The 27,903-nt window shown below is 38.5% G+C and overlaps 1 protein-coding gene across 5 annotated transcripts in view; it reads right to left on the bottom strand.

The window, feature by feature from the left end:
* Positions 1–27,903, bottom strand: part of RBM33 (RNA binding motif protein 33) — a 94,453-nt gene that overhangs the window by 21,106 nt on the left and 45,444 nt on the right. For 4 of the 5 annotated variants that reach the window (XM_051609282.1, XM_051609283.1, XM_051609286.1 and 1 more), the window contains exons 11-15: positions 17,638–17,797; positions 16,629–16,960; positions 15,198–15,449; positions 14,110–14,391; positions 6,964–7,611 (exon numbers count right to left, since the gene is read on the bottom strand). In XM_051609282.1, the coding sequence (XP_051465242.1) occupies positions 6,964–7,611; positions 14,110–14,391; positions 15,198–15,449; positions 16,629–16,960; positions 17,638–17,797 (1,674 nt within the window). Of the gene's footprint in view, positions 1–2,409; positions 2,926–6,963; positions 7,612–14,109; positions 14,392–15,197; positions 15,450–16,628; positions 16,961–17,637; positions 17,798–27,903 lie in introns of those variants that run through there. The other variant, XM_051609287.1, reaches the window with a different exon arrangement.

The raw sequence follows: 27,903 nt of genomic DNA, 5'->3' as shown, positions 1-27,903 counted from the left end.
TAAGCTACACCAGGCTACAGAAGTGGTAGAACAAGCAACACATTCCCCAGTCACACTAGAAAAAAAAAGACACTGTTGGTGCTGGCCAGTGAATTATGGATTATTTTTCCCAGAGTAAAACTTTTGTATGGGGCAAACTTACCTCAAACAAAAGCACCCAGGCTAAGCAATAAATAAATAAAATGCAGAAGCAGTCCCATTCCTGTGATAAAAAGACACTGCTAAGCTGCTTCAGTGAGCCATGATGTGATGCCTATCTTCTCTTCTGTGCCTAATGGTGTATGAAAAGTCAGAAAAGCAAGAGGAAAGTATCTTGTACAAAGACCAGCTAATTCCATTTAATCCTATGTACTAACGTAATTCTTACCTTAAGTATCTCCCTCATCTGTCTGACAGCAGAACTAAGGCATGGAGAAGGACTGGCCAGAGATGTTAAGAGGATCCTAGTCATACCCATACTACACTGAGGTTTCACCAGGAAAGACAGGAACACAACACAGTTGCTCAAATGTCAAATCACAACTACAGGTTTTTCTAGTACAACCACCCACCAGTTCACTATGAGAAAAAAATATAAAATGTGTCAAAGCTAAAGCAAAATCAAGGTTTTGGACTGGATACATAGAATAAACACTCTCAGAAGTACCTTCATTTTTATGTATGCAAAATATATGACATAGATGTCAATAAACATGTTTTTGAGCAAAGTTTCCTAGTTCACTTTTCAGTTGCTAGTCTGTGGGGTAATTTTTCTACAGAGAATTTTAACAAAGACTGGACATACAGAGAAATCACCAAGAGAAAAATTTCCATTTGGAAAATATCAGTGATTCAAAACTTTTGATGGCCCAAAGCTTCTTAAGGAGCACTTCTCAGCTGAATACCAATCTATGGCACAGAAAGCCAGCAGCAGATATTAGAAACCAGTACAACTGGAGCTTCTTTTCTTGTGCTTTGCCTAGTTTTTCTAGTTCATGTTCCTTGAAGCTTAAAACTAATGGCAAGTTAGTCCCTCTGGTGCCTTGCTCTAAGCTCCTTGCAGAATCTTGACATGGATAACCCATATCAACACCTTCCCCAACCACTTACAGTGTCAGGATTCTACTGACTCAGAGCCACACCTCTGTACTAGGAGGTTTATTCCCAGTGGTCAAACCTGAAATACCTTTTAACAGACATCTGTGACTTCTCAAAACATTAAAATGGACAAATGAATGTTTCTCCCCCACACTGAGAGACTGCATTCCATTAGATTTCACTTGAAAACTCTCTCTCTCCCTTTGTAATGTACTTTGATGGTGTTACAGCTGCCTTTTAGTAATTTCCTATCAGGAAACTGGGCTCCTAGATACCAACACTGTATAATAACACTTACAATGGCACAGAAACTCTCCTTTGAGACTTCACAAGAATGAAAAGTAAGACCAAAGGCCTTGCTTTCAGGGCGTTCAGGAGGAAGCAGCACTCTGCTTCAACACACAATTTAAAAGTCTCCTGAGGAAAAGGAGAAACCTGTTCTGCAGTCTACAACAGGAAATATTTTATTGCACTTTAGTTCCAAGATATCTGCAGCAAAGCTGAATTCAATTTAGGTAGGTATCTCTTCCCCTGTTTTGAGGGGGGAAAAAAGCACTATCTGGGTCTTGTCTGGTTGTCAGTCTTCTCTAGTCACCATGTCCTCTCATGCTCTTATATTTCAATTTCCCAGCAACCAAATATGGCCCAAATAGTACAGCATAGCCTGCCTCACTACCCCCAAGCCATGAAATATTCTGTCTCTATAGGGACCATCTTCACTGGACATGTGGGAAAAATGGGTTTATTGCCCATTTTCAAGTGGTTCATGAAAATACTATGCCTTTTTGATAACAGGAATACCACAGGGCTCCCTGATTTTCTTTTTAATGTTTGTCATGGTTAGATTATTTTTTTTTCTGCTTTTGGTCATTTTTTAATGTGGAATTAACAAATTAATGTCCATTAATGAAACATTTCCAGAGTGAAATCTTGCAGGTTGTGGCAGGCAGAGTCCTTTTTCAACAGCATTTCCGTTAGTACTTCAAAAGTCTTGCCCATTCTGATGATCTTTAAATGACAAAGATGGAACCGAGGCACTCAGATATCACAGTTTCTGCAGCTCCTTCAGCCACTGCTGACAGAGCACATATTATCCATTCATCCCTCCTTGAAATAGCAGGTATAAATAAACCACAATGCCATTCTCCTACTTCTTAAGAAGTAATAGTATGGTACGCAGTGAGAGTTTCTGTGCTGTTTCTCACAGCTGGTTGCAGTGCAGAGCTGGGTGAAGGGCTCCCTCAAGAACTTGTCATGGAAATGCCAAAAATCTTAGTGTTTGTAATTCCTGACATATTTAGATGAAAGGCGCTATAGAGCTTTCATGTCAAATATTTTAATTACACTTGAACATACACATGCAAGCAGAAATGAGTACAAACATTATGCAAAGTTGGTTGATAAGGTTACATTATCAAACAATGATTATCTCAATCAGTATCTTTTTCCATATTTAGAACTCCATATTAATCTCTTACACAGTTATTCTAAATATGAATAAAGTTGTTTATCTTCCATTTCAATTCTCATTTTACAATCCAAGGACATTTTTATGACAGGCTTCTCAAACAAAAGAACTTGCCAATTCTTTCTTCACACTTTTCAGATGAAGCATCATCTCAGGTTTTCAGGAATTATGATCAGCAGTAAGATACTGCTTCTAATTCCAACAGGAAACACTGAGATTTTAATGTATGTTTATATATATATGTATTTATGAAAAAAGCTCATTGTGCAGCTTTCCACTAAGACAAAGATTGGTGCGTTCTTGGTGCAGCATAAGAACCAGGATTTTCAGACCTTTGGGACAGACACACATCTCTTTGAGCATTCCAGGCCATTTTCTGGCTAGAGAGAAATCACCCAACAACAACATAAGATGACTGAATGATACAGAGACTTTAACATACTACAATTTCCCACTGAAACCTCCAACTAAACAATAACAAACATGTTCAGCACATACTTCATATAATCATTAAGATATTTAAGGTTATAGCTGGTACAAACCTGTTCTTCCAGGACTAAAGACACTTCTAATACAGTGACCTAAGGAATTCAGTTGCACTTGGTACTGGAACTATTTACCAACAGACTGATCCCAGAGAGCCCAAGGAAGACCACCATAAACAGCCAAAGTGTTAGAAAACATCCCCTACCAAGAGGGATTGAAGGATATGAGTGTTCAGAAACAGTAAGGAGATCTTTAAAGAGAGAGTCATCCATGAAGAGGGATTATTACACAAATACTTACCCACGTCTCCTGAAGCATAATACAATTAGTCAGATTTAAAACTGCAGCAAGAAAATGTGGTTTGTTCACTAATACAATTCTTCTAAAGGTACAGGTTAGACACTGGAATAGATGGCCAAAGAAATCTCCAGTAATGAGATCTCAGAAAAGGTCAGTCAAATCTGCCAGAAATGCTACAGAATTCATCCCTGCTTCAAGACTGAATAAAATATTTCTATGATCCTTTCACCCTTATTTTCTACCATTTTACGATCACATTCCTAAGTGATTTATTAGGGTGTTTCTTCCCAACAAACATTTCTACAGCCTCACTCAGTTTACTCTTATGTGTTTCTGTAGGATTGATTTCAGGCTTCTCACCAAGCCAGACAAATCTAGGATGCTTTCTTAGCAAAATATACTAGTATAAATACTCAGCAAATATGCTGAACTGTATCTGGAAAGGATGCCTCTGAAGACATGTTGCACAAACCATAAAGACAACTAGATCCTATAAAGGACCTCTGGGCCTCCATGAAAAAGAAAAAAAAACTCAAACAACTCATACATTAAAATGAATCTGTTAAACACTAAGCACTGCTTTATTTCCCAGGAACATACCATTTAAGGGAGTAACTAAAACTGAAAACTATTCACTGTACTGCTATTCTTGCCTAAATTACAGGAGTATTAGAAAAGGATGGGAACATTAGTATTGGAGGGTGAAGGCAATTTCTTTTTAAAAGTATCAGACAGTACCTAATGATGGTACTTCAGGTATGTCACATGCTGAATAATTCTCTACTAATCTTTTCTCCAACAAGCCATAAATTAAGGCACCTTATGCATCAGATTAAGTGGACAACATGTCCTGGAATTTAATTAGTAATTACTACAATTTAATAAAAATACTTTAAAAGCAAAATCCTCTCAAGAGAGAATATTTTGGAAACAGATGAAAGGCCATTTTACCTCAAGTAAGAATGCTTCCACCTGAAGGTCAGAGATCCTCAGTAGTACTGCAGTGCCCAGCAATACAAATAAACATAGTTTGAACCTTAGATTGGGAAAGATCCTGCCCTCAAGAGAATAAATAATTATCTTCTGACAGTATTTGTACACCCTAGATCTCAACAAGTACATCTTAACAAAAAGTATCATCAGCAATGCAGCACTATTTAATTCTGTTCTCTGGATGGTTCTATGAAATCTACAACAGTCCTTGCTACCAGCTCCTGTTTTAGGTCAATTTGCTGTAGATGCAGTTAGTATGGGTCTGGCCTCCATCAGCTTCAACTGACAGTTCTACTGACATGCTGTACCATGGTTAACAGGCTGAAAGTGATGGGTCTTTCCAGGCCTCCACTAACATGAATCTAGAAAGCTTAGAAAATGAACATGCTTTGTGTCTAATTGCAAGCCACCTCACTCATACATGTATAATCAAAACACCTTTGCACAAAAGAGCTTGAGAAGGTAAAAAGAGTATGGGTGATGAGACTTGAGAGTAACAACAGAGCTGCTTAATGGCAGAATCAAGTCAGTGCACAGAGGTAAGACATACTAGCTACTCCTTTGTCAAAAGGCAGGGAATTAGAGGAAGCACAATTGCATGCTAAGGAGAATGGTTATGAAAAATGAGATGTGGCTTTTGCTTTATATTTAGAGTTGAGGTAAAAAGCTGTGAAAATAAATAAAGCATGTGACAGGATTAAACACCAGAAGTTCAAACTAAATGTAATCTTCATAGTACTCAGAGTCCCAGTTTAATTCTTTAAAATCCTGTGAAAATAGACAAGACTGCCCCCCACCTGCTGCTCAAGTTTTTCTTTTTCCTTGTCTGGTCAAAGAAACAAAGTCACAGATCCAGCTTGTCACCGATTAAAAATTAACAAACTATCTTGATTGGTGTTAAACAGCTAATTGCAATGCTTGCTTTTATTCTTCCTCAGTTGGATGGAACATTTAAAATATCCATGGCAACGTGAAAAACGTAAAAAAGGCTACATGTAAAAAGGATACTTTTCCTTGCTAAAACCTTGGTAAGTGGAAGTTAAGAAGGACAGAGCAAATCTGCTTTTGTATACAAAGCAGGATTACACCTCCATTTAATAAAACTAATTGCTCTTGCTTACCATGAGACTTATCCAAAACAAAGTTTTCTGAAATAGAGAATCAGGATAAAAACTATTTAATTGTGAATGCTACTGTGGTCACTGATAACCATTTGTTACAAAGAGCTGCATACAGTGGTGACCGGCACAGTTTTGTTTCACCATGTAACAAAATGTTGTGCATGACTGCTTTATTCAATAATTCATGAACAACAAACCTGTCATTCCTCTTGCAGGCCACTGGGATTCCTGCAGACATATTATATATAAATATTTTTAGCTCAACATAAAATATTTCTTTCAACTTCTTGTACTTCATTCTTTTGTAGTTATGTCTGAGGAATTAAGACATCCTCCACACCAGGTTGTTAGCAGCTCTATGTTCTTAATAACGCCCTTTATTTTAATATTTTGAAAGACCACATAGTCATTAAGCAGTTCACAATTTTCAGTGTACTTAAGCTTTTATAAGCTGTAAAAAAACATTTATAAATAAGTAGTTAAGACTTTGGCTTCCTCCCATTTCTACAGAGTAAAGCCTAGCCTCAAAGGCCTTCTTCAGTACCTGTTAAAAAACACTGTTCACTTGATTACAGAATACAGCAGTTCTGCAACTTTCCCTAATTAATGCTCCAAATACTATAAGAAGCATTCTTCCAAAAAAACACCTTCAACGTATCAGAGCATTAAACCTCAGCACATCCTTCTTTCCTCCTTCAGCACAAACCTGAGGGCAGATTCCACCCTGATGACACAATCTTGGTCCCCTCATCTCTGTTTCTTTAGAGCCTTAACAAATTAACTTGTCTTTCCATTAAGACAGAATTTTTGGAGATACTCTCTAAGCAAAGCCCCAGATCTTAAATATACACACTGCCATCAAGACCAGCATTGAGTCCCCCACAACAGTGGTGCTCAAGGGACACTCTGCAGATAATAGACCCCCTCATCAAAAGATAAGAGAATCTCATTTAGATGCAGAAGTGAAATGGTAACATTTTAAACCCAGCCTCTAACAGAAAACACCTCCCTTCAATATGCTTCTTAAATTAGTTTCACAACATGCTTCCCAAGAAAATAAAAACAATCTTCCCTTGAGTACAGAAACCACATTAATACCAGCATCTGCACACAACTAAATTAGGTGGTTTCAACTCAAACAGAGCTGAACCTTAAAAATAGCCACCCAAATCCTTTTTTTCTGACCAATTACCAGACCTATCGACCTTAAGCAGAAGGAGCTCAGCAGAGGAATTTTTCAGCCTCAAGTTACAAATTAAAACTTAAAATAAAGTATTATTTCAGTACCATTTCAGTTATATCTGCCTGGCAGTGAAGCATTACAGGAAACATTAATTTCTGAATAACTGCTAATAACTTACAGTTCTGAAAATATAAAATCCAGACTATTAGGTCTGCTAACCCCGTTACCTCCCTCATCAGCTTAGGCCCATTTTTTATTTTGGGATTACACAGAACGAAACACACAAAAACAAACCACGATGAGACATACACATGAGATGAGCCTTGGAAACTTACCCCTCCTGACAACTTAATCACCCTGACTTTGCTGCCGACATGGGGCTCATCTCCACTACCACTGTTTGTCCGCTGCATAACAGTCCTTTTCACACCAGGTTTCAGTTCCTGGGGCCTTGCTTGTACGGAAGCCACTCGAGCAGTCTGTGGCGTGGGAGGCGATGCTGCAGCAGGTTTTGTGGGTATTACTTTCTGTGGGGTCTGAGGCTGACTCAGAGGTACTGTTCTAGTCTGTCTCAGCTGCTTCACTGGCTTCATCTGCTGTCCTTGATACTGCATATTCGATCCCACCTGCGGGTAATCTGTAGGTTTGGGTTGGATATTTGGAAGTACCATATCTTGCTTTTTAACAAGAAGTCTGTTTTTCACATTTTGCCTGGGCTGGAAGCCAGAATGGGGTATGTAAGGGCTGCCATTGGTGGGGTACTCCGAGTCGTCGTCCTCCTGCTGCATGTAGGACTGTTGTGTAGAAGGTTGTTGCTGCTGCTGTTGCTGCTGCTGAGCAAGTCTTTCAAGCAATTCCCTCTTCCTGGCACCAGCCTGCTGCTGCCGTCTCAGCTCCTTTTGTTTCAGAATTTCTTCTCTTAGGCGCTTCTGCTCTTCTATCTTCAAACGATACAATCTAGTTTCTTCATCTTCGTCTGGATACTACAAAGGAAAATACAAATGAATTTATGAAATTCTCAACAAATGTCCAGCTTCGTCAAAACAACAATTGTTGTTTCAGATGCTGTAAAGCTGTAACTCTCTGAGGAGGTTTTTAAATTATCCCTGACACCAAACTAAGGCTATTAGTGGAATGTATCTGCTGGTAAGGTTTATTGGCTATTCATTACAAACAGCTCAAGTCTGGTTTAGGACTTAGATATACTACTTCCTAGGGAACAAAAAAACAATAAATACCAGTTGAGAAATTTTATCAGACTACTAAAAAAAAAATATGAAGTTCTACAAATTGGAACTCATTTACAAGTTTCTAAAACCAATTAAACTATTAATACTATTCAAGATATCAAAATATGTTTCAAATGGAAAGTAACAACATGGAGGGAACCCACTGTCACACAGGTTTTATCTTGCTCTTTTCTGACAAAGTAACAAAAGGTAGGGTGGTAAATGACCTGAAAGGCCCTGATTAGAACTATTGATTTTTCTCACAGAATTTTCAGCCTGATCTCAAACTCATTTGTCACACAATAATTGGTTATAATGAACAGCACAAGTCAATCTCTCTGACCTTGAACTCGTGCACTCTCTTCAGAATCAAAATGTTGCCAAATGCAGTGTTGGAATATTAATGCTATACAGAGAATGTCTGTAATATTCCAGCCCTAGCCAGGCCCTTCTGAAAGTATTACAGACCATCAAATAACCTTTCTAAAGATTCTTAAACTTTGGCACAATGGGTTCTTATGAAAAGCTGTATGAAATGGGCAAAAGTCAAGGAAATACAGATTCTCGTCATCCTAGAAAATAAATCAAATTGCTCTTGTAATATGATCACATGCATTTTTCACTATTACAAACCTTACTTTTTAATTGTATTATTCCTCATTTTCAACTGTTGGAAATACTAAGTTAGAGAGTTTCAGAGACTGCTCACAGATGGTTAAAAAGCTTAACATTCAACTCAGGATATATTAACCACCTCTAACAAAAACAGGCTCTGGAAGTAACACTATTTTGCACTTTCGCAAATTACAGCAAAAAATGCTAAAATGTTTTTCAAATACTGGGAATCCACAAAGATGATATTTACCTAGCACTAAATGCGTGCAAGTTCTTGTCAACAAAAAGACTGTTTTCTGCATATACAGGATCCAAGTGTGAAACAATTTTTTTTAATTCAAGTGCTTTTATCTCTAGTACATCCCAGAATCCTCCACAGTCCAAGGGACAAAGCAGAACAGATCCAACCACGAAGCTGGTTCACAGCTGTCAAAGCCCACTTGTATTTGTACTCACAGAACACAGATGCACAAATCCTGAACACTGTTTTCCTTCAGATATAACTGCTTCTTCCCCGAGTGCCTACTGATAGGGACTGTTTCTGCAGTGACTAAAAAACAGGTGCATGTCTCCCACTAGAATTCCAGCCTACACAGTGGCTAAAGTAAGACTTCAGCAAAACTCAGTTTTAAATTATGTTTCAGTATGGGCTGTAGTTCTGGGATGAGGTCTAACACTGTCCTTTTCAGGAGAATGGATCATATACAAAAGGGTTCTGGTCTTCCTCTATACTCTTCAGACTACAATGGTGGTGATTAATGACTAATCACTACAACAACTAGATTACAGGTCTTCACTGATAGATGGTAACAGGAACCTACCTCTATAAAGTAAAATGGTCAGTAGTAGAAAACTCATTTTAAATTTTAATTGGAGATGCTGGATCATAGCAAAAAGAATACGAAACACACCAAGAGTAAAGGCCCTTATAAAACTCAGTAAAAATTTAAGACCCTTAAATACAGTTTGTATAGGATGACAAAATTCAGACAAGCTCCAGACAGGACGAGGATGTGCTGTTATGAGGGTCCTGATGCAATGAATGAACTCTTCACTATCTTTCAGAGGCAGTAAATACCTCAATTACTGAAACTGTCCAAACAAAAAACCTCTTCCACTAAACAAATTATTCACTTGCTTTGCTTTAGATCAGAATATTCTACATTTTATCTAAATGGGTTCTGATGCATGTCAGTCAGCACCAAATTTACTTTTGGAGATAGTGATGTATTTTTTTTTCTTTATGTTCAATTGAGGGTGTCAACACCAGAAAGAATCTGCATGAAATCAGCTCTTCTATCAGCTGTCCCTTACTATCAGAGACCTGTCTGCTCATATTATCACCTAACCAGTTCTGAAGGCCTTAGGAGATGTAGATCACGATCTAGTAAGTACAAAACACTAAATCAAAGGCTACATATAGCAGCACAGAGATGGGCACTTTGTGGCACACCTAAATGAGTCTTGCCACCAGACAAGGAATGAACATCCTTAGGGACTCTGACCAATACCCCTGTGAAGTACACACAGATACTGTGTGTTGTATACAGCTCCTCCTTTTACAGGAGGCTACAGATTACAGGGCCAGAGATGGGAAACAGTTCCCTTGTTTTTGTGACAGGTTTTTCTCTTGGGTTTGGGGTATATGTGGTGGTGGTTGCTTTTGTTTGTTGTCATTGTTTAGGTTGGATGGAGTTAAGTGGAAATTCTGATCTGTCTTTGAACAGTTCTTGAACACAACGTATTTCATCATAATTTGAAGGGAAGACCAAGTCTATAGGTTTTCTCCTGCCTTAAGGTCCAAAGAGGCTTTGATGGAAAATGCCAAAGAAAACGTTACAGGCTGCTTTTTTTAATCAAACAGAGGAGATGCATTAAGAAAAGCAGCAGTCCCACATCATTCTCCATGAGAACTCAGAATGGCACTGTTGATTGAGGAAAAGACAGCAAAGACATTCTCTAAAACAAGGGTTTAAGTTTTCTACTGTAATTTAGGTCCTTCTAACAGTAGCTTGACTGATTATAGTGAATAAAAAACCCCAACCCCCTACCTTTTTTTAGAGGCCTGCAGCCTTTACCACTTGCTAATAAAAATAAATGCAGAGTCCTAAGTCCCAGATACTTTAGTGTTCTGGATTGCTATCAAGAACAAAAATTGAATCATGGAACCAGGCATACTTCTGTCCCTAAGTGGAATGGATGCAAGGCCAGAGCAATCAAAACCGTTTCATCTGTGGCATTTGCATAAATCTATTCAGCAGGTTTACCTTCATTTTCTTCAGTGATAACATCAGAAGAAAAAACAGCTAGAAAAATTTATCCAAAACTCATGACAAGCAGTCATAAAAGGTAAGGCCAGATCCAAATTGTATCATTTAGCTGCTTGTGTTCAAAACTACAGTGCATCTTAAAGGCACCTACATACATGTCACATTTCACTTTACTGATGAGGTCAGCTCCTGAACCCTAAGGAAGGTATGAGTCACTCTATAAAACACAGATCTGTGCATCTTGGACAAACAGAGAATTAAGAACAAGTTCACAATCTACTTGGAAAAGCACAGTGCCCTCTTGCAATCTTCCAACTGGAAAGACTGGGTGAGAAGAATCTTCTAAGCACATGACAAGAGACACCATTATTAAAATTTAGAAATCAAACCTATTTATACTGGAGAAAACTGAAATTTAGAGATGTACGATTTTTCAGGTAGTTAATTTCCAAAAATAGGAGAAGGATTTAGATACATTTGCTCCAATAGCAATGTAGAAGCTATTTTCTACATTCCAAGTCCTTTGCGAAAAAGACAGCAACATAAAACCCAGTAACGCAACTTCAGAATGTACTGGACTTGGGAGAAAGGAATGTGAGGGTTTTATTTGGTAAATCAGGGACATTAACTGCAATATAAGTAGAAATATTAGTACTCTTATGATTATTCAGCATTACTTACTTCTCTCCTGCTCTTATCTCCAATATCCATTTCTTTTAAAAAGATTCACATCACCTTTCTACATTCTCCCTCCTTCCTTAAACTACAAGAATTCTTAACATTGCCTTAATTCTTCCTATCCTAAACTGACCACAACATGAGTATATTTTCCAATTTCATTGACAAAATGATTTCTCAGACTGAGGATAGGCAAGTTTAAATCTTGGAGAGTAACAGCTTTTCTAAATGGGCAGACATTTAGAGTCAGTATTTTGCAGCTTTACAGGATTCACAAGCACACCATTAGTAAAGCAGAAATGTAATTTTTCATCTTCTAGTCACTCAGCTTGCAAACCTTTCAAATATCTATTTTGAAGGTGAGCAAAACCTTTAACAGCCAATATTGTGGGGGTTTTTTTGGTGCTTCCTGAATGGTAGGGCATTGATAAAAACAGCCATTGACTCTTCAGGAAGAAGAATGCAAAGAAAAGTCTTAATAATGTTCCAGTTGAAGACACTTGCAAAATAACCTGCCCAATTCAGTTATGAGCAATACAGCTAGAAAACGTGACAGAGCTTGATTCTTTCTCATCTTCACAAAGGAAAAAAGAACAGGATGAAGTTAGCTAATTACAAGAAAAACATACCAAAAAGACTGAAAAAGGTTATAATCTGCCAGAGGAGAGAAATGTTACAACCTACAGTACAACAACAGTGAAGAATATGATTAAAAGCTTGGAAATGAGCATTCCTAGTACAGCAATGCTGTTTGCAGAAGTGCCAGTAAGCAGCACCAGTGGACAAGACTACTACAGCAGCACAGCTGGCAAGGGACACCTGCTGTTATACCACTGTCTGCAGCACAAGACTCTATTTCAAGTCTGCTTTGAAAGGTGAAGGGTTCTGTGCACGTACATATTCACACATTTCTAGTACTTGCCAAGTGTGTCTACAAAGGCTTTATTTTTATGATTAATAATAGGAAACTCTAGGAGATATTTTTTCCAAGGCAACTTTTTTCTTACGCTGTTTTGCAAAAAACTTACATGTAACATGTATCAAACAATTTTCAAGGATAGCTTTGACACAGAAATAAAAAGAAAGCTTTATTTGTAAAGCCAAGAATTAACATGAGTAAAATTAGTCTTATAAGTATGTGTTTGTCAGGAGATGTTTAAAATTTACAATAGAAAGAACAAGATAACTACTTTGGATTTTTTTTTGTGGTCTTTTTTAATTTCTTTTGATTAAGAGGAGTGAAAAATATTCATTCATTCTTCTAAACACTATCAGAGATATTTTGGAACTATTGTCTTAATTTTCATAAGATTAAACTATAAAAGAACTTTAAGATGTTTTAGATAGGGAGGCCTGTAGCTGATTTGCTTCAAAAAACTTACCTTACTAATGTCCTGAAAGACAGAGGCTTCTCTAAGAGGCATTGTGTTTTCTGTAACTCAGATTATTCCAAGAGACAGAATTGAGGGGAAGGGGATTACTTAAGTCATTTAAAAAAAAAAAATCTAATTTAAAAGCTGAAATAAGGATTTATGTTGGGTTTTTTTAATATTACCATTGCACAGCAAGTGCACAGGAGGTCAAACACTGCTAGCTATGGGTTTCTTTTGTGCCTCATTTGTGCAAATTAGTTATGACCATCCCTAATTCAAGTATGAGATGAAAAGCTAATCATGAGCTGCTTAAAGGGAAGACAGTATTATCACAATGAAAGCTTTCAGCAGTTGTTGGAAGAAAACCTGGTCCTTGAGACAAGATTCATGGTCAACTAAACTATAAAGATTCATAGTTCTGCTCAGAATAACCTGACACTCAGAAATTATACAGGGTGCATTTAGCCATCATGTTCCTCTGGTACCTCCTGTTGTTCAGAATTAACAGCACCACCAGTGCAATTCTAGTGACTCTCAAACTTAACAGTGCTCTGTGGAGTCTTCTCTAGCTTCCAGGAGGATCTGTGCAAGGAAACAGTCATCTGTTGACAATGCAAGGCCCAAAATACTGCCATCTAAGTTTCTGATTGTGCAGAGTACTGGCATACCAAACAGCACCATTTTCTCCAAAACAGAAAACTTGAGAGCTTCTCCTATTTCCCCTCATGCCACAAGGTTTCATAAAAGAGACACTTGCTTCTTCAAAAGCAAGAAGCTCCATGAATGATGCAGCTGCAACCTCCCGCACAAGTGCTTAAGACCCAAGAGGATACTGGGCAGCCTAAAGGAAAACAGTGTGAGGAAGGTGGCTCTGTTAAAATAGCCCCTTTTTTGAGCCATAAAGCATCAACTGAAATTGAACAGAAGAGGTTTGCTGACTTAGAAAACAGTGATTACTTGGAAAAAAAGCAAACCCAAACTAAAACTGATTATAATCCTGGAAGACAAAAGTGGACATGATAAAAATGGGCACGATGGGTATTTCAGACCTTCCAGAATATTTTTTTTTAATCAATTGAGACTGGCCTTGCTATCACATTAACAACGAAACTGCAAGTCAGAAGGGAGGCCTCTAGTGGCACCAAAAATAGTGGGTTAGGCATACTTACATTTCACAAATCAGACTAGAAAAGTTTTTATAAGGTGGGAGTTTTCTGTTTGGTAGGTTGTAGTTTTGTGTTGTGTTTTTTGGTGGGGTTTTTTTGTTTGTTTTGTGTTTTATTTGGTTGTTGTTTGTGTTTTTTTTTAAATCTTACCTCTGGTTCAGATTTTACTTCTGATTTTGCCTGGCCCACAGGTGTGATTGCCCTAGTTTTCATCTCAGGCCTTCCCTGCGAGTTTCCAAGAGCAGGCTTGGTGGCAGACATGGTGCTGGTAATGGGTTTGACCTGAGCAGCTGGAGTAGAGGGTCGCCTGTTGTTGCTCATTTCCATAGCATGTGATGGTGCTATTGGCAACTCACGCAAGTTGCTATTTCTTGGAGCAGTTGACTGTAGCTGCTGATTTGGACGCTTGACAATGTTTTGTGATGGTGTGTTCTGAAAAGCAGAAAACGAAAACACTTCAGACTTTCACTGCAAGCCAGACTAAAGAGTTCCCTGATTCACATTTTCGTTATTTAGCTAAGTTTGGGATAAAAAGCTTTTCAAAGAGGCACAGTATTTTCAATGTGAAAAGAAAAATCACAGAAAAGAGACTATTTCAACGATGCTTTTCTTTTAAACTAAAACAAAACTGAATCTCAGTCACATAACAGCTTTCTCAGAAATTTGCTTTGCTGTGTGGGTTATTTTCCTAATCAAAGTCATTATTCTGAACCACAGTTACACTGTCTTGAGCACTGCTTCAAGACTGTCATGCTACTTCAGCCTACCAACCAATAATATGCTGCACTGAAGCAAAGTCACAAGACATGAGTGGCACCACCCAAACCAGAAAGCTTATTAGCAGTGGTACAGAGAGGTCTTCAAATTGAGAGGCAGCATCAGAGAACTGGACACCCACACAACCACAGGCTATTAGCAGTTTTAAAATGTTACGAAGCAAACCTAACCTCCAAAACCATTTTACTGCAAATTCTTGGGCAACTGCAGCATCTCTTACTGGACTCAGATCAAGAAAAGTACTGAAAACTGGAAGAGAAAAGAACAAGGAAAAGATACATGTGCTATTTTTGGATGCAGGTTATAAAATGACGAAGGCAGAGAAGAAACAAATGGTGAAAGGCTACAGAGCAGGGTGGAATAAATGGGACTCACATGCTGGTGAGTTTTCAAACCTGTGCTTACATGCTTGTTACCCGTGCAGAACTACGGAAGGCAGCACTGATATATGTGGTACTTACATGCCTTGGCTTCATTGGACCCTGTCGTGGCTGACACTGCATCCTGTTGGTATTTGGCTGCTGCTGTGTGGCCGGCATATGAGGCCTGAACTGTGGCTGGTTCATGGGCATCAAGGGCTGTGGCGGCCCTTGGAGATGATGATGGTGTTGCTGAGGCTGCTGCTGGTGATGGTGTTGCTGAGGCTGCTGCTGGTGATGGTGTTGCTGAGGCTGGGGCTGTGGCTGAGGCTGTAATGGAGGATGCAAGGGACCCTTCACACGAAGAGAAAGATTATTTGGTTTTAGTTTCAAGGTAATAAACTCCTGAAAAATAGCTCCAGCCTCCCAAGTCCTCAAAACATCTGTAAGCAGCTATGGACCAGATCCCTGAGTAAAAAACAGACTGTTGAAGCTGTGCAAGGTAGTTCTACACTTAAACCTGTGTAAGTCAACAGCTATGGTGGAAAACAATAAATGCAAGGGTTCCTGCCCTCTTCTCCCTTTTCTAATGACTTCAAAACTGGTTTGAGTTTCGGTGGGTTGTTTTTTTTTCCCCTGCCATCACCAGACATCAGGATTTTCCCACAGACATTATGAAAAGATCCCACAGAAAGCTGACCGATCGTGCAGGGCCCTGCAGACCCCCAAACAATTACTCACTTTAAGCCGTGATTCTGCCCCCCCCGCCCCCGGCAGGCCCCGGCAGCCGGCCGGGCGCCGCATCTGAGCGGCAGAGGGCGCGCCCGCCCTGCCGGCAGGGCCGGGGCTCTCCCTGCCTCTGCGGAACTAAAGAACATGAAGGAGCCAGGGCCGAGCTGAAGGTCCCGGAGCATATCCAGAGAAGGGCAAGGAAAATGGTGAAGGGTCTAGAGCACAAGTCTTAGGAGAAGCGCATGGTGGAACTGTTCAGCCTAGAGAAAAGGAGGCTGAGGGAAGACCTTATCGCTCTCTACAACTACCTTAAAGGAGGTTGTAGTGAGGGGAGGGTTGGTCTCATCTCCTAAATAACAAGTGATAAAACAAGAGGAAATGGCTTCAAGTTGTGCCAGGGGAGGTTTAGATTGGCTATTAGGAAAAAATGCTTCCCCAAAATGGCCGTCAGGCATTAACAGGCTACCAAGGGAAGTGGTGGAGTCACCATCCCTGGAGGCATTTAAAAGACGAGCAGATATGGTGCTGGGGGACACGGTTTAGCGATGCACTCAGCAGTGCTGGGTTAACTGTTGGACTCACAAAGGTCTTTTCCAATGAAAACAATTCTATGATTCTAGCAGAAATACGTTAGCGCTGGCAAGTGAGGAGACAATCATTTTTTCAGGCACAGCAATCATCTGTTTCACACCTGTAATCTTAAATAATTCCACTTTAGTTCTGTTAGCCCTGTAAGCCTACATGGCAGCACTGGGCCCCTCTGCACGTCTCCTGCAGACCCTTCCTGCTGCAGCCCCCTACCTGCATGCCGGGTTGCGCGTGTGCGGCAAGGAAGGGCTGTCCCGGTGCCTGCAGGAACTGCTGCCTTGGAGGGATGAACGGCCGCGGGTTTGCAGAACCTGGCTGGTTGAAGTGGAGAATTCCCACAGGACCTTGAGGCTGCATGTTCGGCCGTACAGGCCGCTCTCTGGGAAACACTGGCTGTTGTCCTTGCTGATTAAACGCTGGCCCGGGCGGGGTGAACGGCATCGGGTTTTGGGTAGGGACGGGATGTGCACTGTTAAGAAGCGGGGGAGGAGGCGGTGGTGGGGGGCTTCGCTGCTCGAACAAGTGATGACTTGGAAACCTTGGATCTGTGTGAATCAAATAAGTGATGAAACAACAACCTCCCTGGAACACAAACAGGCTTTCCAAACATATTTTGATTTGGAAAAGTAACCTGAAATTCCTAGAAAGCAAAATCGTAGGGGATGTTTTAAGATCTATCCTCAAGGTTGTTTCTCTTGCTTCTGCCACTTTTGCGTAAGAGGAATTAATGCTTGAAAGGCCAGCACAACCTGCAATTTGCTGGAAGTAGTAACAATTTTTAGAAATTCTACTTCAATGAAACCAATGAAGCATTTCAGCACTTGTAGTTCAAACCACATAAGAACTCATAACACATTTGCTGGCCAGATATTCAGCAAGTTTTTACGTATTTTTTATAAAATGTCTGTAACATACATTATAAATACACATATTACATATATATGGTACATACCTATATCTATAAATACATATATACAAGCACTTCCTATCTGTCTGCTATGCTGTATCAATTCAGCTAACCTTAACAGATTTCTTATGGTACACACACTTTGCTGGCCATTTAAGGAGTTACTAGTGGAAACCAACATGCATGGAGAGTACTAGTTATCTAAATGTAACAACTTGCAAGAACTTTAATTGCAACAATCACTTCAACACTTACACTGTATAGCCACTTTACAAAAAGTGGATTTTGTGTATTATTGGCAGTGAAAATGCTTACCTGCTATGAAGAAAGGATCTCTTTCCTGAGGAGGTGGAGGAGGGAGTGGTGGTGGCGGTGGTGGTGGCCCTCTCCACTGGTCCTGGATTGGCAGCCTTGGAGCTTGGGAGAAGTTGGTAGGTACTGGTCCAGGTGTATGCTGCTGAAAGTCTGGAGGACCCTTTTTAATAAGGCAGAACTAAGATTAAGACTAAGATCCAGGAATGTATTATTGCTTGCTATAACTTTTTTCTCTTAAAAATACAATTGCTTTGAGTTATCCCCTATCATCTGTACAAATTGGCAGCCTTTACCGTGTCATTCTTTCACAATGGAAGAGATATTAAACCCAGTACAGTATCTTGGAATGAATTCACAATGTTTTAATAATCACTAGCACCACAGGAATGCCATTTCTTCTCAAGCTTATTGTAATCCATGCAATTATTGGCCTTTTTTCCCATTAATCCAAAAAAATCTGAATGTCTACTTTAGAAGACATTGCTGACATTTATCTTCTTAAACCATGCTATTCTTCACCATCAATTTAGTACCATGTAAGCTACAGAAATGAAGCAGCTTTCCTTAAAAGAAGGGGGGAAAAGGACAATTTATGGGATCCAGAAAATTAAAGAAATCATCTTTCAAAAAGTCGTAACCACAGAGTTAACAGTTCTCTCTATTCTCAAATTGGCATCTGAGGCATTTTAAGAAAGAGTGCAAAATGATCCTTCTTCCAATACATGGTCTTTTTCTTTAAACGTGACTCTTCACATATTGCAGAAAACAAGATGTTAATTCCAAAGCAGAACTTTGCAGAAGACACACTTAATTGAGTAATTCACGCTGAAGTTTTTTCTCTCATATCAAAAGCTGACAAAATGTTGGCAACCTCTGACAGAAGAAGCTTTGCTTTACAAAAATCAGATTCACAAGCATTTCCTTATTATGGGTGAGTAAATCAAATAAGTAATGAAAATAATCTATTAACATCCTTGTTTTCCTCTTTATATGCATTCTGAAATCAGTGATGGCATCTGTTCTGTGTATGTTTGATGCTCAATTTAAAGCTTAAAACTTGCAATTGCTGAAGACAAGCTTTTCAAAGCAGCTTTCAGAGCAAACACTTCCTGCTAGACTGAAATATGGTCTTCAGCACAGGATCACACAAAGTTGCAGTGGCTCATAATTTATCTGTTGAGCTGCCTGCACCAACAGTGCGCAGTCTCAGTCTATCCTATTTGTACTGCAAAAAACACTAGCATTTTAGGAAAAGGATTTCTCACACAGCAAAAATGGGTGTTTGCCCTGGAAACTGAAGTCTACTCACTGCTGAAGCAGCACAAGACAAAGCCACTTCACACCCTTCTACCAGCAAACACAACTGGGATTGGCAGTGCACACACATGTAGGCAACAGGCACTGAGGATCACAGGCATTATTCAATCCACCCTTCTTGAAAACACCTAAACTGGGCTATGCAAGATACTAAGACCTCTTATTTGGACGAGAGACTCTGACTACTTATTTTATGCCATTATACAGCCATCAACTCTAAATACTTTATCTCTAATTCCTAGAGATTAAAGCATCTATAGCCTGTTGCCTCCAAGTGAGCCAGTCTCCTGTGGGTATTCCATTCAGTAAAAAGACATTACATTACACTCAAGCATGACAGCCCTCATAACATATATACTGTTTGCTGGAGGAGCTGCTATGCTTCTGCAACTGAAGAGACGGCCTGCCTTGGAATTTCACAGGCTGTCTGCAAACACAGCAGTTAGGGGGAAGAGGGAGCTACTGGGGATGCAGAACGTGATATTTATTTGGGATGGAGAAAGTGACATTTGTTTGTCCCATCAAAATCTGTTCAGGCTTAGCTGAACAATGCTGTTCAGCTGCATTGTCCCTCCCTTACGTTGAGCAGGACAGTGCTGGCTGCCTGCCAAAAGAACAACTGAACACAAACATTGAGGATACTGACCCTTCACTCCCCAAACACACGTCTACCACCCCTGCTCATAGGAGCTGCCAGAGGTACTTTCAAAGTAAGGTTAAATGCATTCCCTCCTCCTGGAGGCCTTGGTGATAAAAGTTTATTTCTCAAAGTGCTGCTCTTACAGCCATCCTAGGGAATGTGCAACACTTCTGCAAGCTGCACAGCCTCGAAGGAGGCACCCAGCAAACCAACTCATATTTAGCTATTTTTCTTATTAGTTGATCCCTGGATGATGCATAAGGTCATCGCAACAGAGACAGGGGAGAAACTGGTTCATCAGGGCAGTTTCACACAGGATGTTTTTTACCTTGCATCTTATCTACATCACATACTCACAAGCACAATGCACTTGGGGAGAGAGAGCAGCCTTGACAGACAACCAGCTTTTTCTTATTTCCTCAGTTTTACTTGGAGGGTCCACATATTTGCCACCTGAACCAAAAGAACTGGCAGTAGTACAGATCTGTCTGGACTTGTTTCCAAGCACCAAATGGCACTGCAGTGACCACAGTCTCTTCTACTTCCTCCGTCAAAACTCAGTGTATTCTGCCCTGGTCAAGGTAACAGATTCTTAGCAGTATCTCCCCTCACTCCCAAACTTCAGTTTTAGTGCTAAACTACAAAATACAGCCTTAAGCTACACAATATACAGGCCTCTCTGCTTCTATGTGACTAAATTTGTAACCCAGTCTCAAGTATCTTCCCCATATTAATTATTTGTCCAATCATCCTTACTGCTTTCTTCATCCTGATTGCTCTTCAGATACATTTTCTCCTCCCCACTATGTCTTTAACTCTGCCCAGTGGTTCTTAATCGCAGTGCGGATCCAGCTTCCCAGCTCCCTGACTCCAAGCTTGTTGTCTTGGCTTGCAGCAGCTGGTCTGGAGCTCCTATTTATCCCACCCAGACCCTGCCTTTCTTGCCTGTACACTTAGTTCAGGCAATTCCCCCTTTTTTCCTGCCACTGTAGAAGAAAATGAGAGGACAGGTCTAAAAAGATTCTCTACTTGTATTTGAAATAAACACTTCTTCATATCAGCATTCCCTCTCCTGAAACCCATACGCTCATTATTATGCCCAGATCTACCTCATCCCAAAGCAGCCCTGAACTGCAAATGCATGGAAAGTCCTGTTGAACTTCACACAGCTCTTATGTATTGAAACATCCTCAGTACAGCCAAACTCAATTTTCTTCCTTGAAAAATTGAGCAGTAATTAAAAAAATACTGATTTGAAGCTCCCTTCAGTACCAACAGTGTCCATTCAGCTTAAGTTAATATTTTCTTCTTAACTGTTCTCTAAATACTTACTGATTTAAGACAAACTGTTATCCAACTGTTATTCAACAGCTGCTATCAAAAAAACCCCAAGAAAACAACAAATGCCCACCAAGATATATTAAGATAGAATTTTTTGCTCTAGTTTTATTAGTGGTTTATTTCATACAAGTATATCCCACAACACCAGTTATGGTCAAAAAAACATTCAAAACAGTCCAACAAAATCAGAGCAGAAGGAAATACTTGACATTTGGAACTCTTCCTCTTGGCCTCTCTATTTTCAGTCCCTCACAGTTAAGTATTCTGGGTTTTTTTTTCCACTTTTTAATTAAGATTGCAGTTAAACTTTGAGGATAGGAAGTTTTTAAAGATAAATACCTTCATTTCCTAAAGCCAACCCTCCTACATTTTGTGTTTAAAGTCACATGAAGATTCTTTTTATATCCTGCAAGGAACCTGTGTCCCTCACCGTCAGGATTTATTAGTGCTGTGACAGTAACTGTTCCCTGCCAGCACACTTCCTTCATGCTGGGCTTTTTGGAAACATAGAAGTTTCAAAAATGGCAAAACTACAGAAGTTGATACAAATCATTAAATCAGCCCACAGTAAAGCTGCATGCTATACAGGCAACTGAGTATTGCTAAAATATACCTGCTTATTTGATTACCTGAGCAGATTTTAACTTTGTGTATTTGACATTTTGAAGAACTACTAAAATATGACTGATCACATTCCTTGGCTGATAATCAAAGGCCAATCATGCAAAATTAATTGCAAAGGTATTTGTTATTTGCCAAAAAATGAATTACCAATATTTGCTTCTTAAAAAAAAAAAATTAGTTTGATCTGTGAAAAAGACTGACCTCTACTTTTTCTCCATAACCAGCTTTGCTTCTACTACTCCTAAAGGGTGAAATAAAATTTTGCCCTAAATTACAGTAACTTGAGTAGAGGGAAGCTTGTATTTTCAAATTTTTCATAGCTGAGATTTTTATTCTGATAAAGCTTTCAGGACTTTTATTGTGTGATGGATTAATTTGACACACTACAAGCAAAACTAAAACTCTAAGGTTCAAACTAGAACCACTACTTCTAGACACTTCTTTTAAAATAAAATCTGTAAACTGTGGTGAATATTTATGAGGCATTAGCCTAATTATCTGAAATGCCATTGCATTTTTATTATTTTCTTTCCAATTTAATTGAAATACACTGATACTACAGCTTCAGCTTTTACTTATGCCAAATTATAATCATCCTCAAAACAGTACAAAGTAATATTAGTTCTCCATTACTACTTATTTTTTTTTTGCTTAACAGTAGTTAAACTGTAACTCTGGGAGTGGATTCTTTTACCATTAGTGTTAAACTCCACATTCAGCAAGTATTTGCTGCTAATAGCCCCAAAGTGCCCTCTGGTATTTTGTAAGAAAGACCACTTAGAGCTATTTAACTTCAAAAATTAATGAAGAGCAGGTGCAAAAGCCAGTTTTCAAAATGGTCTATTTTTAATAAAATAAGCATACTGTAATGTTGATGCATAATAAATCTTTACATGCACAGTAGTTACTCCCATTTTTCATGGTTTTGCTATCCGGATGGTTTCAAATTACAACCAACTATTCAGAACATACATCAACTATGACTCCCTACCAAAAAAAATAAATTAACTGTTATTCCACCATTATCAGAGCTTTTAGGAAATTTCCCTACTTAATAGATCTCACAGTCTTCAAAATACCTATTTTTCAATTAATAGGTTTTGACTTAACAAAAGAGCTGTGAAGTTCTATATTTCAGTCCAACACTGGGGCCAACTCTGACTCTAGGGAAAGGACAAAATAACTATGTGCCTTTCCAGTAAGATCCTACAGGGCTGGTTCACATTCATACAGAAATGGTTACAAAGACTAAGCTGCCAAATGTCCATATGAGAAAGACCCAGCAGAGCACACACAGTAACTTTTTAGAAGGGTCTTCTCCCTTTCTCATAATTATTGGATTACACAGTGTCAGTATTATTGACTTAGTATGATTAATATTGATAATCTAGTATAATTATCAGATTGATTACTTAGTAAAAGCTCACCAAACTGCAAGGGAAGACACCTAAAATGGGAGTTTTTAGCTAGAATTAAAGCTAGTGGCACAAAAAACACAGAAAGAGAAAACAGCACAAGACCTGAAGCAGACATTGTGTCATCCCACAGCTGGCCTTGAAGTCCTTAACCACTGGACACATATCCCTTCACTAAACTGCAACCACTACCTGCAGCCCTGGTGTTAACCTATTCCAAACATTTGAGAGAAACAGTCATTTTGGAAAGGTGGAGGGCTCTTGAACAGCTTCTCAGTAAGGCTTTGTGGGCCTTTGTGGGGACACAGCTCTGGCCATTCTTTCTTTTGTTCTGTGGAAACAAAAACAACTCAAAGCCTGAACATGAAAGCAAGGTAATGAACATCAAGATTGTTCTTAAACTACAAAAAAAAATAATTTTTGGTCTGTACTTCTTTCTGGCTTTAAGAAGCATGTTGAATTCTATAATTTAATTTATCCTCATGTCATTTTGCTTTGAAAATCCTTACATACCATCCTTTTTTAAATACAAGAACTGAGGTCTAGAAGGAAATTACATTGGAAATAGGGGTCTGTGTGGATTTTCAAAGAGACACAGGCATTTTAGAAATACTTCAAAGGAGAAGATAACGACACACTGAAGTGCTACTGACAGGGATTTTATTGTCTTAAATCTTTAATTTTGTGAACTTTGCTATTGCAAAGAAAAAATCTACTCACTCATCCTCCCACACACACTGTAATTTACAACACCTCAGACTGACATTTTTATAGAATTTCACATGCCTGCAGGTTGTAAAATTTCCCCTTTTACTAACTTCCATTATTCAATATAGCTGAGGCATAACTTACAACTTATCAATCACTTTTGGAAAAAAAAAATGCAATGCAAACTTGTGTCTACAATTCATTAGAGTTGTGAATAGCTCATTGAACATGACTTTCACACATGCATGCAATCCCACCTTCTGAAAGAACAGGAGATAAGGTTACTTTAATCCTTTCAAAGAACTGCACTATTTTGCCTTCCTTTTATCCCTTTAAATATCCTTCCTAGTTAAGAAATTAACATTTTTCTCTCATACAATTCTTACACAAATTGTACTTTTACTTTTCTGCATCTCTTGTTAATTACATGATGTTATCTCCAATAATCTATTCATGAAGCACAGATAACTTTGGTTACCAATAAAAGGGAAAACTTAGCATAAATTGCTTAGCACAAAGTTAATCTTATAAAGCAAGGAATAAAGAGGATCTAACAGCTATTATATGACTTATCAGCTTCTCTAAAAGGGTCACTCTACTTTTTTTTCATGAGACTAATTAAATACCTTAACAATGTCATTGAAACTTCATGAATCTTTCAATAAAATACACCCTGCCTCTACAACATGTTTTCATTTATTAATCTCACTTAAAATGCAAAGAGCTAGGAGAACCCCATTGACATTTAAGCAGGGCCACTCAGTTAATTCTTTTTATATGGTTTAAATGCAAAGAATAATGACCACTATAACCTATGACAATAAAAACTATAGCCATCTGTCAAGAGATGTTAATCCTCTTATTTCAGCAGCTACTAGATTTTTTAAAAGCTTTCCTAAAATGCCTACCTTGCAGTGCAAGGAACTGATTTTTCATCCTCTTGTGTAGGAAGCTCTATTTCATGTATCTTGGATATGGTTCAAAAATTCTCAAGCAGAAATGTATGTGTCCTACAAATCATGGCCCTTCATATTGAAATTTCACAGTATTCTGATTTACTATGCACAGCATACAAAGGGGGCCAATAAAATTCAATGAAATTTTGTAATAAAAATTACTCAGATAGATCCTTAAATACAGTCTAAATTACTTACCTCCTGATAGAGGTCCTTGTGACCTCTATGACAATCACTGAAATCCATCAAGGTGAACAAGCACCATGATTTTTCCCACTATAAGACAACCTTATATAAAAAATAATAATACCTTAAATCCATGTCAATCAAGGACAAAAAGTTCTGACTGATCACAGAACTCAGGACAACAATCATATGCTACCCTTTTAAAGCTTCTGGAATATATTTTCTGAGGGGAAAGCACAAGTAGATAGCACGTGCTGGCTCAAGTATGCAGACTGCAACAGATTACAGTATTACAGGTCAGTTGAGTCAGAATGGGTTGATATTTTCCTCAATTGAGCCAGAAGTACTTTTTAATATTAAAATGTACCGCATAACTTGGACAAGCTTCTCTTTGATGCCACACAACTCCAAGAAATAATAAAGTGTGTTGGAAGGTTTAGGCACAAGTCAAGGTCTTCTGTAAGAAATCCTCAATGCCCAATTTCACTGGTTAAGGTCCCAAAATAGAATTCAACCATCATGGAAAACCAGAACAAGGAGACAAAGGTGTGGAATCCCTTGTTACATTGTGCATCAGCCAACTCACAATGAAATAGCTAAAAATAAGGATATAAGTAACACAGAAAAATTAGGATAATCCCCATCATGCTAAAATAATGCCAAACAGTTCAGGAGACTGAAGCTAACAATTATCCTGTCATAAAATCATAGAATGGTTTGGGTTACAAGGGACCCTGAATACCATCTAGATCCAAACACCCCGCCATGGGGAGGAACACCTCCCTCTAGACCAATACAAGCAGAAATTGGAAAGGGAGTATAAGGGACATTAGTACTATTTATAATGATGAACTCTCCCTTGAAACAAGCTAATTTCATAATCATCTTAAGACAATAAAATCTTCCTGCTTATTTTTTTTTGTGGTGAAAATTAACCAGTTTTAGGGATATGTAAAAAATTAGGGACACAAAAGTTTTGAACTTCCCCTGCTTTCAAAACTAATGAGATAAAACATCTCATAAAATTCATACCTTACCCTTGGACTTACCAGAGACTACTCCCTGCAAATATTAGTGTTAATTGACCTGGTGTATCTTGGTGACCTGAAAAGTCACCAATGATGAGAAACAACTCTGAGGTCAAAACTAAACTGGATCATGAATATTGAATTCAGGCTTTCTAGATTACACTAGATACTAAGCTTGAAGATGCAGTTACAGTTACTTTAAAAACAATTAGCAAACTTCCAAGATAAATACATGTGGTTTGGGAATGATACTTCTCCCTTCAACAAAAATAAATACTCTGACTGCTACAATATTGAACAAACAGCCAGCTTTACAGAAGACAAATGTTAGAAGTTCTGCTAACTTGGACTTTCATCTGCATAAGAAAATGACATTTCAGGCCTGATTATTTACTAGTTAAATTAGCCGATTCCCGATTTTTAATTCTGTAATAAAACATCTCAAAAAAGAGATTTTACACATCTCTGATCTCACAAACTCACTGATGCAAGAACTTTTATGTATCCAGAGCTCCCAATGTGCCTGCAGGTACTACCCGTGTTGTGTCTGAAGGCCTGGACATTTTTTCTTCCTTAGGTATCCTACAGTCAATCCATAATATTCCTCTAAATCACCTCATTTTATTGTAAGCAGTAGTGTATGACTTACTGATTCATAATGAATGAGGCATTTTTTTCCTTTCACATTCTAAAGAATTAGCAAGATCTGGACATGAAGAAGGTGAAAAAATATCAGATTGTATTTCTTTAATGTCATGATGTACTGAATTATCTTTTAAAATAACATTTTCTCAGCCCAGTGAAAATAGCTTAAGAGAACTATACTATCATCTAGGACTCTGTAACTTTTCATAAAAATATTTTACTTCTCCATTCAGTGTTTAAGCACTAGATTACTCTTACTGCATTGCAGAAAGAAGTGAATTGTGTATTTTAATTTGACTTCTTTATAAGTCTTGACTTCTGCAAAGTATCTCTTTAACAGTGCCTAATTAATGCCTACATAGCCACATACATAATACTGTGCCCTCTGCCTTGATAAAAGATTGTGCTTTGCTTACAAGGCTCAAACAACTTCAATTTCATACAAAAAAAATATAAAAAACAATGTACATACCTACATATGTATTTATATACATCTAAATAAAAACTTTTTTTACAGCATTCAAGCAGGTTGCCAAGTGAGTTTATGGAGTCTCCAACCTTGGAGGCATTCAAAAGCCATCTGGACATCATCCTGGACAACCAGCTCTATGTGGCCCTGCTTGAGAAGAAAGGTGGACAAGATGATGTCCAGGGATCCTTGCCAACCTCAACCATTCTGTGATTCTGTATTTAGCAGATAACGCAGTCAGGACAGAAGAAACTCTGGCATCATCAACATATTTAAAAAAAAAATAATTCTACAGCTCTGGGTTTCTTGGCCGTGCTAAATAGCAATCACTTAACAGAAAGGTATATGACAATAACTGCAAAATATAAATGGACAAGTTTTCTGTTTCATTTTAAAAATATCTATAGAGCATGTGCAGACTGGGGCTAGCATGACAACTTAAAGGGTTACTGCATTTAGAAACCATCTATTTTTCTCTTATTTAATAGCTGTTACCATCATGTTTAGCTGCTGCTGCTCCTACTGCAGATGGGAATTCACTGATATGATTAAATTTGATGGTATGATAATATATGGTAATCGTGATTAATCAGAAGCCCACTAGCAAATGGAGGATGTTGGGTATTATGTCACCTGCATTTTAAACTGCATTCCCTCTATGCCAGCCTGACAATATTTGACAGCTGGAGGGATCTCATGCTGCATCTGTTTGCTACTACTTATAGATCTGATAAGAGAAAGTGCCCATCATTCCTTCACTGTCTTAAGTGCTGTAATTACAGGGCTTTGCAGTCAAGTTGTGAAAACAGTGTTAAAAACTAAAGGTTTTTCCTAGCTGCTGAACAAGCTGTCTCACATCTGCAAGGGCTATAATCTGAAAGAAATGTAATTTGATGCAGCAGTCTCATTCAAACATGATTTGCATGAAATGCTGTAT

Source organism: Apus apus, chromosome 2, assembly GCF_020740795.1.
Source record: "Apus apus isolate bApuApu2 chromosome 2, bApuApu2.pri.cur, whole genome shotgun sequence".
Taxonomy (NCBI): Eukaryota; Metazoa; Chordata; class Aves; order Apodiformes; family Apodidae; genus Apus; species Apus apus.
This window is presented reverse-complemented; position numbering and strand designations above follow the sequence as displayed.